General features: G+C 38.3%; 1 protein-coding gene across 1 annotated transcript; it reads left to right on the top strand.

Moving 5' to 3' along the window:
- The first annotated feature begins 885 nt into the window (after positions 1-885).
- LOC139742301 (probable tRNA N6-adenosine threonylcarbamoyltransferase) lies at positions 886-13,603 on the top strand. The gene is given in 14 exon segments (XM_071652880.1): positions 886-1,014; positions 1,652-1,712; positions 2,097-2,155; positions 2,818-2,855; positions 2,857-2,920; positions 3,164-3,237; positions 5,045-5,140; positions 5,867-5,916; positions 6,600-6,678; positions 8,347-8,412; positions 9,575-9,665; positions 11,574-11,649; positions 11,992-12,090; positions 13,434-13,603. Coding segments are annotated over 14 exon segments (1,008 nt in total). The 5' UTR covers positions 886-899; the 3' UTR covers positions 13,474-13,603.
- The last annotated feature ends 69 nt before the right edge of the window (positions 13,604-13,672 follow it).

The following is a 13,672-nucleotide window of genomic DNA, read 5'->3' as shown; positions in this document are numbered from 1 at the left end:
TATGTTAACAATGATGCAGAAATTGAGTTATTGTGGTGCCATGTATAAATAGTGTAAATTTAGGTGTACAGCATCGGATCGGTGCCCAGACCCCGGCCCAGTGGTTTATTTTTCTCGGGCTTGTGTCGGCAAATAAAATGCAGAGCTACCAAGTCTCACGCATTCTGAGTGAGACTCATGGCAGCATTAGGGGCCGTCTCATGATCTCACGCATGGCACCCATTTTTCTCACGCATCGGGCAAAGTCTGCAATTTGGGCCCATAATGAAGGAGCATAGCTCAAAGGATTAAAGTGATACTTACAATTGAAGGTATAGACGTCTATTTTCCTTTTGTCTTTCAAAATAAGTAAAAAAAAAATCACTTAAGTATGCACCTGATCGCACCATTAAGAGCTAAAAATTGAGAAAGCTCAATGGGGCGGGGGGGGGGGGGGGGGGGGGGGGGAGGGGAACCCCTCTCGCGCACATTCGCTTGCCGAGATGCTGAGTCATGAAAATCTCACTCATAAAAATTTTTTGAACTTGGCATCCCTGAAAATAGTTTCTAGACAATGTCAATGACAATGACATGTTGTATTTGAATGCTGTCTTTTGCTTTTATTCAGAATAGATCTAGCAACACCGTCTAGTATGATAGTGAAACCAGGCAAGCCTATAAAAAAACAGCACAAAGGTTTGACCTCCCGTTCCAATTTTGACCGTGCGCAAAGGCATAGGTTTCGGACGGCGTTATTGTGGAATTATGGGCGGTTTTGTATACAAACAGATCTGAGACTGAAGTAAATTAACTAGATGGTAATAATAATTACTAATGTACCATTATCCTTTATTTATTCTGCAGTAGTGAAACCTCAAGTCAGTATTTAACAAAGGACACCTTGGTATACAAGTAACAAGATGCCGACTGTGATAGGATTTGAGGGCAGTGCAAACAAGCTTGGTATTGGCATCGTGAGAGATGGAGAGGTCCTCTCAAACCCACGGCATACATACATCACACCACCTGGAGAAGGTACTTGAATCAAGAACTCTCACTTTCCAAACATTGTTTGCAAGTTACTCCTTGTGTGTAGACTATTCTGCATTTTCATATCTGTATTTTCTTATGATTTCCTGTATACATTCTTATATCTGTTTATCAAAAAATAATGATAATGTAATGTAAGCAGACAGTAGAGGTGGGCATTTAAATCTGTCGTTTTGGGAGACTGATCTTGTCTCTTGCTTCTTCATATAATGGCAGAAAAATGTCCAATCCAAACTTTATTGTGTCTGTTCTATGAGCGCATTATTTCTGAAAGATTTTTTCCCTTTTTCAATGAATAGGCTTCAAAGCATAGAGAACATAGAGTATACAGTGCAAATATGTTAGGCATTGGGAAGGGGCTAGGGTAGTTCCAAGGAGCTGCTGAATGGAATTATCACTCCAAGGTTCAAGGTTCAAGGGCCTTGCACTGAAGATACGTATATCTTGACCTCAAAATTATACTTGAAGTGATGTTACCCAAAAGAGCTGAAGACATTTTGCTAGAGGGAATTTTTTAGAAACCATGAAAGCTGGTATTTTTAGATTCCCATGAACTCATCATAACACTGACAGCTTCAACACAGATATTCTTCCCTTTTCTCGTATCGGTTTTCACCAACAGGTTTTCAGCCTCGTGATACAGCCAAACATCATCAGCAGCATATCATGTCCATTTTGAGGAAGTGAGTCTTTTGGGTCTGTTGGTCTTAAAGAATAATTGTAAACGTTATCAGCAGTTGCTTAGTACAAACTTTACAAACTAATGTAACTGCCAACGTACCGGTACATCATGTTTGTTTGAGTGTGTTTTGTTCTTATGTTTTGTTTGAGTGAGCAAGAAAAAGGCCTGATATTATCTACTTCTGGTGAATGCAATGAATGTATGTCATACCAATTGACATTTATCTGTGACTAAATGAACTATTATGTTTCACAGATTTAATTCCATTGTTGTTAGTGTGTAGTGCCTTGTGTGTGGATGCAACTTGGTTTTAGGAATAGGTAGCAAGAAAGCATAGAAATTTTTGTGTTAAACTCATAAACATCATCCTTGATTCCCTTTTCAGAGCTCTTGATGAGGCCAAACTAACACCAAAGGATATTGACTGTGTTTGCTACACAAAAGGTGAGTTTTAAAGTTTCATGTAAAGCCAATGGACTGCAGTGATTAACCCGTTGAGGATGAGTTTCAATGGGAAATGCATGTTATAGCAAAATCAGTCTGTCCTCAATGGATTACATGGCTTTGTTACTCAGCAATCCCATGATTTAAATCCTTTGTGCAGCATTTCCATATTTTCATTCCAAAGGACAGTCAATTTATATACACCTATAGGTGTACTTATACTCCTGTTACTGCTACCATTGTATTAATTGTGTTCATACAGATAATGATTATAATTATGATGATAATAGAATGATTTTGAATGTAATGGAAGTAAACAATGATTATCATACCATTTATCTACAGTACATGAACAACATATTAAGATATATTTCAGTGATCATAAATTTGCAGTAGTCATTACAGTTGTATCTTAAGTCAGCTTTGAAAAAATGGTCTTGTTAAAAATTTTGTTGAAATTAAGGTTTATATTCAATTTAGATATCTCACTTTTTTTTTTCAAAGTTGGCTTCCATAATAGCCTTATATAAATGTTGATGAAGTTTGTGTGAGCTGAAACATTTTATGTAGTATCTTACAACTTGGGGGAAATTTAGAAAACATTGCTGACAGGGTAATGGAAACATTTTTGATGTGTAGACATTGTCATTTTTCCCCCACAGGACCTGGCATGGGTGCTCCTTTAGTCTCAGTTGCCGTGGGTAGCGAGAACAGTGGCCCAGCTCTGGAATGTTCCTATTATTGGTGTCAATCACTGCATTGGGCGTATCCTTACTCTACCTATCAAGTCATACCTAATTCCTTTTGACAATGGAGTTAACAGATTACTAAAGATACAAATGTATTATCTATAGTAGTGGATTTTTCCAGTAAGATCTGCTGACTGATATTTCAGGTTTTCAATGATCTTTAAGAAATGACTTTGTTTTCATTTGGAAAAGATGAAAACATACAACCTGTAGAACATGAATCGTACCTTAACTGCTATATTGAACACATGGAAATCAGACATAGAGATGGGAAGACTGGTGACAGGAGCAAGTAATCCTACAGTCCTGTATGTCAGTGGTGGAAACACGCAGGTAAGTAGCATCCAGATATGCAGAAAGGTAAGCCTCTCCTGCAAATCACCATAGAAACCACAAATCAAGTAAAGCAGGTCTATTGCAAAATGCGATAAAAGTCTTAGAGGGTGAATAATTCACAGCATTCATTTTGATTCAAGCTTCTACAGTGCATTCCTGTTATAACGAACATGGTTATAAAGACATTCCGGTTACAACGAAGTAAAAATTCAGGCTGCAACATTATCCACTCTATGTATTTTTATTGTTTATTTGTTCAGTTATAACGAAATTTTGATATAACGAAAGAAACTGCTGGTCCTGAGGACTTTGTTATAATAGGAGTCCACTGTAGTACACTATTTGGAATATCAGGCTTTTCCTTTCTCTCCCACTCTCTCATTCTCTCTCCTCTCTCTTTAAAGGCAGTCAAAAGAGGCCTTGAACATTCATGGAAAATGTGAGGAAATTTTGAGAAGTGATGTCTCTGCTAAATCAATGAATAGTTCCAGCTTTGCTTCACTGTGTGCTATTCTGACACCAGGGGCCCCGTTTTCATAAAAAATGTGATATGATAGCAACTCTTGCTGGGATGGCAATTGTTATGGTAACGGCAAGAATCCAGATTCCTGATTGGCTGTTGCTATTGGAAGTTGTCATTCCAGCAAGAGTTTGCTATCCTAACATATTTTATGAAATGGGGCCCAGATGTCATCTTATGGATGGAATTTGATTTGAATTGAAGGAGTTGGCAAAACATGGATGATTTCCTACAAGCTTGTGAAAGTACATGTAGTTTAGTTCATATTCATCTCTTCATTTGAGCTTCTATTTCTACTTCTATGATGCTTCTCATCAAAGCCTGTTCAGCAACTGGATGAGGGTTTGTGGTGTTGTGCTCTTTCAGATGTATGTACAGGTGTTCGTTGTGCAGGTAAAAAGGTTTTCTGCCATTGCTCAGTTGGCTTCTATGATTCTCTTGAACTGCTCAACAGAGGGCAGTTCACTGATGTGTTGAGAGGGCCCCTCGAAGTCTCGGATTGTCCCTTGGAAAGAAGCCATATTTTGCAGGCATCCAGAGAAACTGGCCATCTTTTCTTGCAGTTAATCCACTTCCTTATTTGTCTGTAAACAGTGATGTTATGTCTACATCCGTAATTGAGGGGAATTTATAGACGAAGGAGTTTAGGCAGCCAGTGTCAAGAGTCTTGTTATTTGATGCTTAGAGGATTGGCAATTTTCTACTTCTCAGACGTAAAACATATCTTGATGTCCACACAGTCCATACTTTGGTCTGCTTTTATCTGTCAGAGTGTTCATTATGTTTTTTTTGTGTCCATGTCATTGTCAGTGTTGCTGTTGCCATATTGTCGTATTGATTTCAAGATAAGCTGATGCATTTATTTTCAACCTCTGACAAATATTTTATTTTTTTTTTTTTGTCGTGATGTCTCAGATACGATTTGTACTTTACATTTTTGTGAAAAAGATCTGTCTCATTATGACAATTTTACATATATGACTTTCAGAACATTTGTGTTGCTTTGCATTCTTTCCTTTGCTTTTCATGCATCTGCCCCAAAGGGTGACAAAGACATTGTTTAATTGTTCATTTCATTTGGTTTGATTTTTGTCCACCTTATTGCCTCAACATAGACCAGTTGCACATAGCTTATTTCATGTTGCTACTGGGGCGTGGTTAATAGAAATATGACAAACAAAATTCAACTTGTGATTTTTCTGTGAACTATGTATTGAGGCTCTCTGTATCACTAGTGTAAATAAAGATTTCCAACTGTTGTTTTTCTTTGTCTTTCCTTACCAGGTGATTGCATACTCACAGAAGAGATACAGGATTTTTGGTGAAACCATAGATATTGCTGTTGGCAACTGCCTAGACAGGTTTGCAAGAATACTGAAGGTAAAGATCCTTATTGATATCTAACAATTTTTTGGTGTGCTTAAAATGTTGAGATGTTGATTTTCATGTTACTAAAGTGAAGAGTGTGTTTGTTTCTTGATACCAACATTTAATAGAGTCAAATTGCACCCTACCAATTCTCCATCTATACTAGATATAGATCAATATCAAATTGATGGCATCTTCATTATTTTAGCAGTGATATATAAAATGTAAATTTTGTAACCTGGTTTTTTTAAAAAGTAAGCACTTCAAAAGTGAGATGATTTTATACATAATAGGTCTATGGGAGGCATTTTTGTCACTGTACATGTAAAGCCAGGTGAATAACCAGGGATAGACTAACAGATTTCGACAATCACTGTGGTCCTGTGCCTAGGTTCACAAGTGTAACCCAGCCTCTGTATCACTTCCAAATCCCACCATCAGCCATTCCTTGGCCTGCCTTGCCATTCTGGTAAAAATCATATATAGCTCATGTAATCAACAAAGTGATCTGTGATAACACCGTAAGAAGACTTTATGCTGTCACTGTTAGTGCATGTTACCAAAAGGTATTGAGTGGTTTCTGCTCCTCTTCTTGTGTCCATGTTTTCTTCTTTTTTATTTTTTTGTCAGTGTTAAGATAAACAGCAAGATATGTTAAGCAGTGATGAGGAATACTTTGAACGAGTGAATTAAATCAGGCTTGACTTAGAATGCCAATCCCAAACCTTTCCATTTCAGCTTTCGAATGATCCCAGTCCAGGATACAACATTGAACAGATGGCCAAAAGGTATTATCCTCTTTATACACTTTATTGTAGTGAGATAACCTCTTATCATATTGGTCTTTGCTTCCTTTTTCTTTTGTATGCAAGTCTTCAAGTGATTTGAATTACTGTTCTGCCTTTAAAGCAAGTTAAAGTTTGATTGCCCTTGAAGAGTTTTGTGACAAGTCCTTACCTGCCCTGCTGTTGCTAGCGTAGTAATCAAAACTCTTTGTGTTTAAATTTTTACTGTTTTGATTTCTCAGTCTTGGTATATCTTACCCAGTTATCTTGTTTCATCAGTATTTATCATGCTCTGCCGTCCAATCCTTCCCTTTTTATGCACTCTTAAGCATAGAGAAACTCCCAGGAACATGATATATATGGGCTATTGTACGTTAGCAAATGTGTATGCCAGTAGATTCCTTTTTCGTTTAGTGTCATCCAGTGGACCGATTCATGCCAGCTTAAGGTTGAAGTTTCATCAGTAATCTTTGTGCTATAAATTTTAAGGTCACAGCTTATATTTCGAAGTGAGTGCCTGTTGAGATGTCATTACTGAATACTTTGAGTGTGCAAGAGTCCGTGTACAGTTCTGTGTGTGGAGGTTTATGTATATGCTTGTATTATGGATGTTTGTGTGTGTGTGTGTTTTCCTCAGAATAGTCATCATTATTTGTTTTTCACATTCTTCCTATTTTTTCTTTCAGAGGGGAGAAGTTCATTGAGCTGCCATATGTGGTCAAAGGGATGGACGTATCATTCTCTGGTCTCCTATCTCACATTGAGGTACCTCAGACATGAACTTCTTTTGTTTTTTTCTTGTTTCTTCATCTTTTTATGTAATATTGTGTGAGGTCCAGGGCTCCATTTCACAGAAAGTTGCTGTGATAGCCACTCTTGATAGCTGTGATGGCATGTATCATAGTAGTAATGAGAATCCCCCCTCCTGATTGGTGGTTGCTGCAAGAAGTTGCCATTCTAGCAAGAATTGCTATCAAAATTGATGATATGAAGCAACTAGTCTTAGCAATATTTCTGCCTCAGCTACAAAGGTTAAACATTTTTGGGGGCGTCAGTCTGTTCATCTGTCTGTCTGTCAACCCAAAATCTCATTTTTGCAATTTTTGAAAAACAAACACAACCCCCCCCCCCCCCAAAAAAAAAATAGATTCAGTGGATTTTCTCAGTACCTAGTCCAGATGAGCTACATGAGGTGTAGGTGCACCAATGAGACTTTGGGAAAAATCCCGTAAGGTCAAGGGTCAAAAAACTTTGGTTTAAAGAGGCATTTTCTATGCCTATTCTATGCTTTATTCCTAGAGTGATCATTTCGATATATTCCTCAGTTGTTTAAAGGGATGGTACAGTATTGGTGGAGATGAGAATCGGGCTTTTAACTTTTTGTGAGATACCAAGAAAACACTTATGAAATAGTACAGAGCATACTATTTTACGAGGAATTCAAAGTTTATTTGATGAAAATCGGGTTTGGAATGACTGAAACATCCAAAAACAAAGTATAAGAAAGCGATCCTAATAAAAGACGTGGGTCCCACACTTTATTAGAATCGCTCTTTTTTGGATATCTCAGCCACTTCAAAACCAATTTTCATCAAATAAACGTTGAATTCCTCGTGGAATTACATGCTCTTTCATATTTCATAAGAGGTTTCTCATTATCTCACCAAAAAATGTTAGAAACCTGAAATTAGGTCTCAACCAAAACTATACGATCCCTTTAAGGAATATTCTTAACTTACCAGGTAAGTGCTGACAGCTAAAAACTGGGATATCTCGCCTTCCAAACATGTTGAACATTTCTGTCTTTTGCTGTTTTCAGTGGCGTAAATTTCATTTGTTAAACGCTATTCCAGGTTTCATTGTAAAGTTCATTCATTGTGGTTAAAATCAGTGTTAATGTGCTGTGCAAATATGCAACAATTAATGTGTGGTCACATTAATATAGCAGCTGGTTTCTGTAATAGATTTAGCCTGCTACTGTGAGAAGATTGCATTTGCTTCACCATCAGAAGAAATGTAATGTGTGCAGAGTAGGCCTGCAGATAAATGTGTTACAGATTTGACACATGCTATTGTAATCCCAAATGTCATTGTAAGATGGAATGAGCCTGAAATTAGCAGGGAATGCATCAATGGGCTGCTTCCCCAAAGACAATATACTACCATACATTTACACACCTCAGCAGAATTGTTTTTTCATGGTGGGCCAACGTGGATAGAAGTATTTCAGTAAATTTTTCCATGTCGTAAAAGAGAAAAAAAAAGGGGGGGAGGAAAGAGAAGTTTATGATCAAATATGCTAATTCAGTAGACTGGGACATTCATGGAGCTTTCTACATCAAGAACCATTTCATGTGTCCGTTTATGGACTGGGCTATAGTTTGATATCAGTACTGAAATGTTTTCATGCTGTCTGTGATTACTTCCCTTCAGGATGTAGCTCACAAGAAGCTGAAGAAAGGCGAATGCACACCAGAAGATCTGTGCTTTTCATTACAGGTACAGCAGTAAATGATAGTTTTGTTGTTTTTATCTTTCTCTCTCTCTCTCTCTTTATCTATCTATCTATCTATCTATCTATCTATCTGTCTGTCTGTCTATCTATCTGTCTATCTGTCTGTGATGTTTGTCTGTCTGTGTGTTTGTCTGTCTGCTGTCTGTCTGTATATCTTAATTTCCAAAAACAGATTTGTTTAAACGGGCATCAAGTTGTGATACTCCTTGGTTTTTTGAGGATTTCACTGTATTACTTTTCATACTTGCTTTGGTGAAGTCTGTAAGAAGTTTTTTACATTTCTATTATCATCCTGCAACGAGAAGGAGTTTGATCGTATCATCGGGTGATTAATTGCATGTACCCCAAGATTTATCTGCAGATCAGCAAAGGCACCCTGAAAAGTAGTGTCATTGAAGAGGGCTTATGTGATACTCCTTTAGTAATGTGGTAATGTGATAGCCTCCGTGAAGGACTTTGGCATTGTTATGTATAAATTGGTTTGTTTCACTTTCATTACGTCACATCTGGGCTTTGATGGGTGAGAGTATCACTCAAATGCCAGTGGAATAGCTTGCCATATTCATTTTCACAGGCACATGAAAGTTAAAAATGTTCACCTGCCGCTCGGGCTGTAGGGTAGTTTACTGACATATTGAAATCTTACATGCAAGCCTGTATATCTAAAAATGTATGTGGCAACCCCAAAGCTTGGCCATGCCTTGCCCAACACAGCAACAGCTAATTTACCATCGCTGTGGTGGCAAAACCTTGTATCTCAAAGTTTGATTAAAATCACTTTCTTGAATAATTATTAGATTATCAATTAAGTCCAGTCAAAAATCTGTCTTACCCCAATAATGAAGCCACCACAGCATGTCAAAGGAAAAGTGATCTTATTTGTTTTAGTGTTTTGGCTGGCATGTGTATTCGCTCTCCTGGACATTTGACATTTTTGAGATACAAGGTTTTGTCGCCCAAAAAAGTGATATGCAAACTGGATTCAGAGCATTGGAATGTTTTTAAATCTTAAATGGATTAATTGACATGGTCGTTATTAGTTTTGGGAGAGAGGTGGGGAAGACAGGTAGTGTGGGCAGAGTTGTATCCATGGATTTACATACAGGTACATTGTTAAAACTGGCTTGCTTTTCCCCTACTGTGCAGGAAACTGTGTTTGCTATGCTGGTGGAGATCACAGAGCGTGCTATGGCACACTGTGGGTCATCGGAGGTCCTCATCGTAGGAGGCGTCGGATGTAAGTAGATGGAGACTGGGGATGTGAAAGGTCACAGGCCCAGTATTCCTTTTCCACATACTCTGGTGTCTTCTATTTTGTTTTATCACCATATGTACATACAAACAAACCATGAAATCTCATCTCTTTAATACATATTGCTGCATCTACTCTCTATATGTTGATGTATGTGTAGTATAGGATAGATGGATATGTAATCACTGATAGCCAAGTTAGATTTGTATTTGTCAATTAATACTCTAATCTCACTTGCACTGAATGCTATCATTCAGGTATATGTGACCCGCTACAAACAAAATGGTCCTAAAGTCGCGCACGGTCGAAGCCGTGAAAATCGAGTTTAAAGTTAGAGCATCAAAATTGGTCAAAACTTACGATTTTCTGAATTTGACATATTATTAGAGTCTGACATGTCTTCTATCATCTGTCGAAATTTTGAAGCAAAATGATGAAAGGAAAGACCAAAAAATTGCGTATTTCTGGCCATGTTTTTTTGGTGTTTCAACAAAGCAGAAACTGGTTCGAACATTTGGATTGAGCGCCACACATAGGCTCCGCCCCTAACAACGACCAGAGTGATCTCATTGGTCAGTTTGCTGCTTGCCACTAACCGAAGCGTGAAGCTCGCACACTGCCCAGTCGACTGGTGCGTGCGGGCGGGTTGCGCTATGCCTAGCCGCTTCTCCTGACATCCTGGTTACTGATTGGTCGGTGAGGAGACCGTCGACGCTGTGTTTGAATGAGCATTTTGGGGTTGCTAGGGCTTAACTTCTATTGTCCGGAGGTGAATACTGACTTGCGTGTCTCTTGATTGTGATTGCGTCGTAAGGAGAACTTTTAGGGCGCTTTTCTCGAAACAGTGATTTCTCAGACGTCTTGACATGCTCTCTTTTAAACATCGATATCTCCGCAGCCGATTATTTTTATAAGATGTGTTATATATCAATTTAAAGCAGAAAGATTAGGGAATTGTGTCATGCAATTTTCAAATAATCGACCTCGCCCGACTTTAGGATCATTTTGTTGTAGCGGGTCACATATGTTTGTAGGCTGTTCACTAACATATTATGTCAGTATTATTGGTGGTAAATTTATATCTTTCTTGCAGGGTAAGGGATTTGGTGTATTTGCTGATTTAATAAATGTTTGTCAAATGACCAGAAAGAAAAATATTTTCAAATATACGACTTGTAGAGGAGCAAGGACGGTTTTGTCACCAAGAATTTCTCTGACATTTGTATCAAACTGTTTGTCTAATTTGTTTGGTAAGATATGCTGAAATCTTGATTGATACAAATTGAAAATCAGTTGATGATTTCAAGGTTCTTTCGAGATGGTATCATTTTGCATAGCAATCACCTGTTACTTTTTAACCCTCTCAGCATGACGTTGCAATACTACGATTGACTTGTACCTGTGGAGCACATAGACAGATACCTTATGTAATGTGAGCTGCAGCAAGATCATAGTGTTGTGATTTCTGCTAGAGCTGTGTTCAAGAGAAACTCCAGTTCATTTTTGGAATGATTAAAAGAGGAACTAAAAGCCAAATAAAGTGGCATAGATTTCATTTAAATCAGATAACATCATGACCTCCGCCAATATGTGTATGTCATGATAACTAATATTACTTCTTTGTAAAATTGTGCGAGAACTTCAAAATTCCACATCATTTTCCTTTTAATTCTTGGTTTTGTTTAAGTGAAACTTTCAATGCTCAGTTTCTTGATATAACTCTATGAACTCTGAATAATCCATCTCACATGGAGTGGAGTGTCTTACTCCCACTGGTAAGCTGTCTGTGTGCAATGTCCCTGGCTTGTTGAGATTGTGGTACTCAAAGGGTTGATTACCAGCTTGATTGAGTCACTGATGCTATTTCCCACACGCTGTGCCCCCTCCCTCCAGGCAACGCCAGGTTACAGGAGATGATGGGAAAGATGGCGGAGGAGAGAGGAGCATCGCTGTGTGCCACGGACGACAGGTGAGGATTGCTTTGGTCTCGTCTCGGTCTTAAGTTTAGAATCACACACTTCTCCCTTTCTTTTTCTTTTTCATGATAAGGAACTCATTATGCTAAAAGGGTTGTGATGTTTTGTGAGATACAATGATAAGAATTGATGGATCGGTGCTATTTCTATCCACAGACGTCTACTTCTTGGAACCGGTAATTAATCATGACAAAAAATTGTGTGTTTCACTTTGGACTTAACTATCATTGGTTATCATCTGTTGTTAACTTCAGTTGTATCTTGTAACTGATTAAATTGTGCCTGAAGGTTGATCAGACTGAATTTATCTTTACATGCGTTGTCTGAATTGATAGGTACTGCATCGACAATGGGGCCATGATAGCACAGGCTGGCTGGGAGATGTTCAACTCTGGGATCACCACCCCTCTGGAAGAAACCTGGTGCACACAAAGGTAACAAACTATAGGAGAAGCAATGTACACTGACATAAATTGTCACAATGCCAGTTGCTGCAAAGGGAGTGTGTTCTTTGCTCTTCACAGCAGCTGAAAGACATCATTCCATTTTCTTATAATGTACAGGGGGGGGGGGAGAAATAATCAACTACAAGGATAGACAAAATAAAAGTTGATTGCAATTTCAAATATCTCGTATGAGATTCTGTTCTCATTTTTTCCATAATTTTTATTTCCAAATTCTGTTTTTAATCACACAAGCATTGTGCATACCTGGTACTTTATGAGAATGTCAAGTTTAATTCATGAACTCATGTCACAGTATGGCTGTTGGTGATCAAGGGTAGATGTCGATGGGTTATTTATTGTGTATAACATTGCATTTCTGGACGCAACACCCGACAGTGGTAATGAAGGTGTGCTTCTACAAATATCATGTGTATCTATGATTTAGCCTCAAATTCCCTATGCAGTGTAGTGTGAAAGTCATTGCCTGAAAAGTACCAGGTACTATAAGACACAATGTTTTCGCGGCATGAAATTTTCGCGAATTGGAGCCGACAGCCTTTTTTGCCGGCATGAAATTTTCGCCGGCGTGAAATTTTCGCGAGTTGCGTCTAACATCAATGCCTATAGTGTAGACAAGAACATTCACATGCATTTTAATTTTGCGAATCTTTGCTCTCGCGAAATTAAAATGCACGCGAACATCCCTCGTTTTACAGTAGTTCTTGAACCAGAAGTGGAGTAACTTTTGGTGATTAGTTGACCAGCATAAAATCAGGCCAAAAAAAGAAGAAGAAGAAGAAAAAAGAAAAGCGGAATAAATCTTGAAGTAGTTGATGCCATTAATACCATGACACTCACTTTTACTTAAAGGGTGTGTACAGTTCTGGTCGAGGTGAGGATTTAGCTTTTAACGTTTTGCGAGATATTCAGAAACCACTCTCTGAGATGCAATTCTAAAGGGTATCAACACTTTATTTGATGAAAATCGGTTTTGAAATGGCTGAGATATTAAAAAACAAGGTGAAACAAAGAGATCCTAATAAAGTTGTGGCCTGTCGCCTTTTATTATTATCACTTTTTTGCATATCTTGGCCATTTCAAAACCAATTTTCATCAAATAAACGTTGAATCCTTCTTAGAATTACATGCTCTTTCATATTTCATAAGAGGTTTCTCATTATCTCACTTAGGAATGTTCAAAACATGAATCCCCACCTCAACCAGTACTGTACAGCCCCTTTAAGTTTTCATGGTGTTGGTGTATCCATCTTCTGTACTAATTGCTATGTCTGGTTGTAAATTCAAGCAGTGATGTTGATTTTTACCATCAGGTACAGAACTGATGAAGTGGAGGTAGCGTGGCGGGACTGACGACACCCAGATTACCCACCTAGTATCATCCCTGGCTACAGGAGTCCACCTCAAATGTTGCCTTTGACCTTTGAACTCTGGTGCTTGGTTGCACTTTTTGTGGCACCATGTTAATCTGCTGCGTCATGCCCAGGAGACACTGAATGTTGCATTCAGCACGGCCTATCCAGTCACTTCTGAGTGAACCCTTGCAACTCCT

The sequence above is a fragment of the Diadema antillarum genome, unplaced genomic scaffold (assembly GCF_040938485.1).
Source record: "Diadema antillarum isolate AM-2024a unplaced genomic scaffold, OU_Dant_1.0 seq00000994_RagTag, whole genome shotgun sequence".
Classification (NCBI taxonomy): Eukaryota; Metazoa; Echinodermata; class Echinoidea; order Diadematoida; family Diadematidae; genus Diadema; species Diadema antillarum.
The sequence above is the reverse complement of the archived record's forward strand: the minus strand, read 5'-3'. Positions and strand labels throughout refer to the sequence as shown.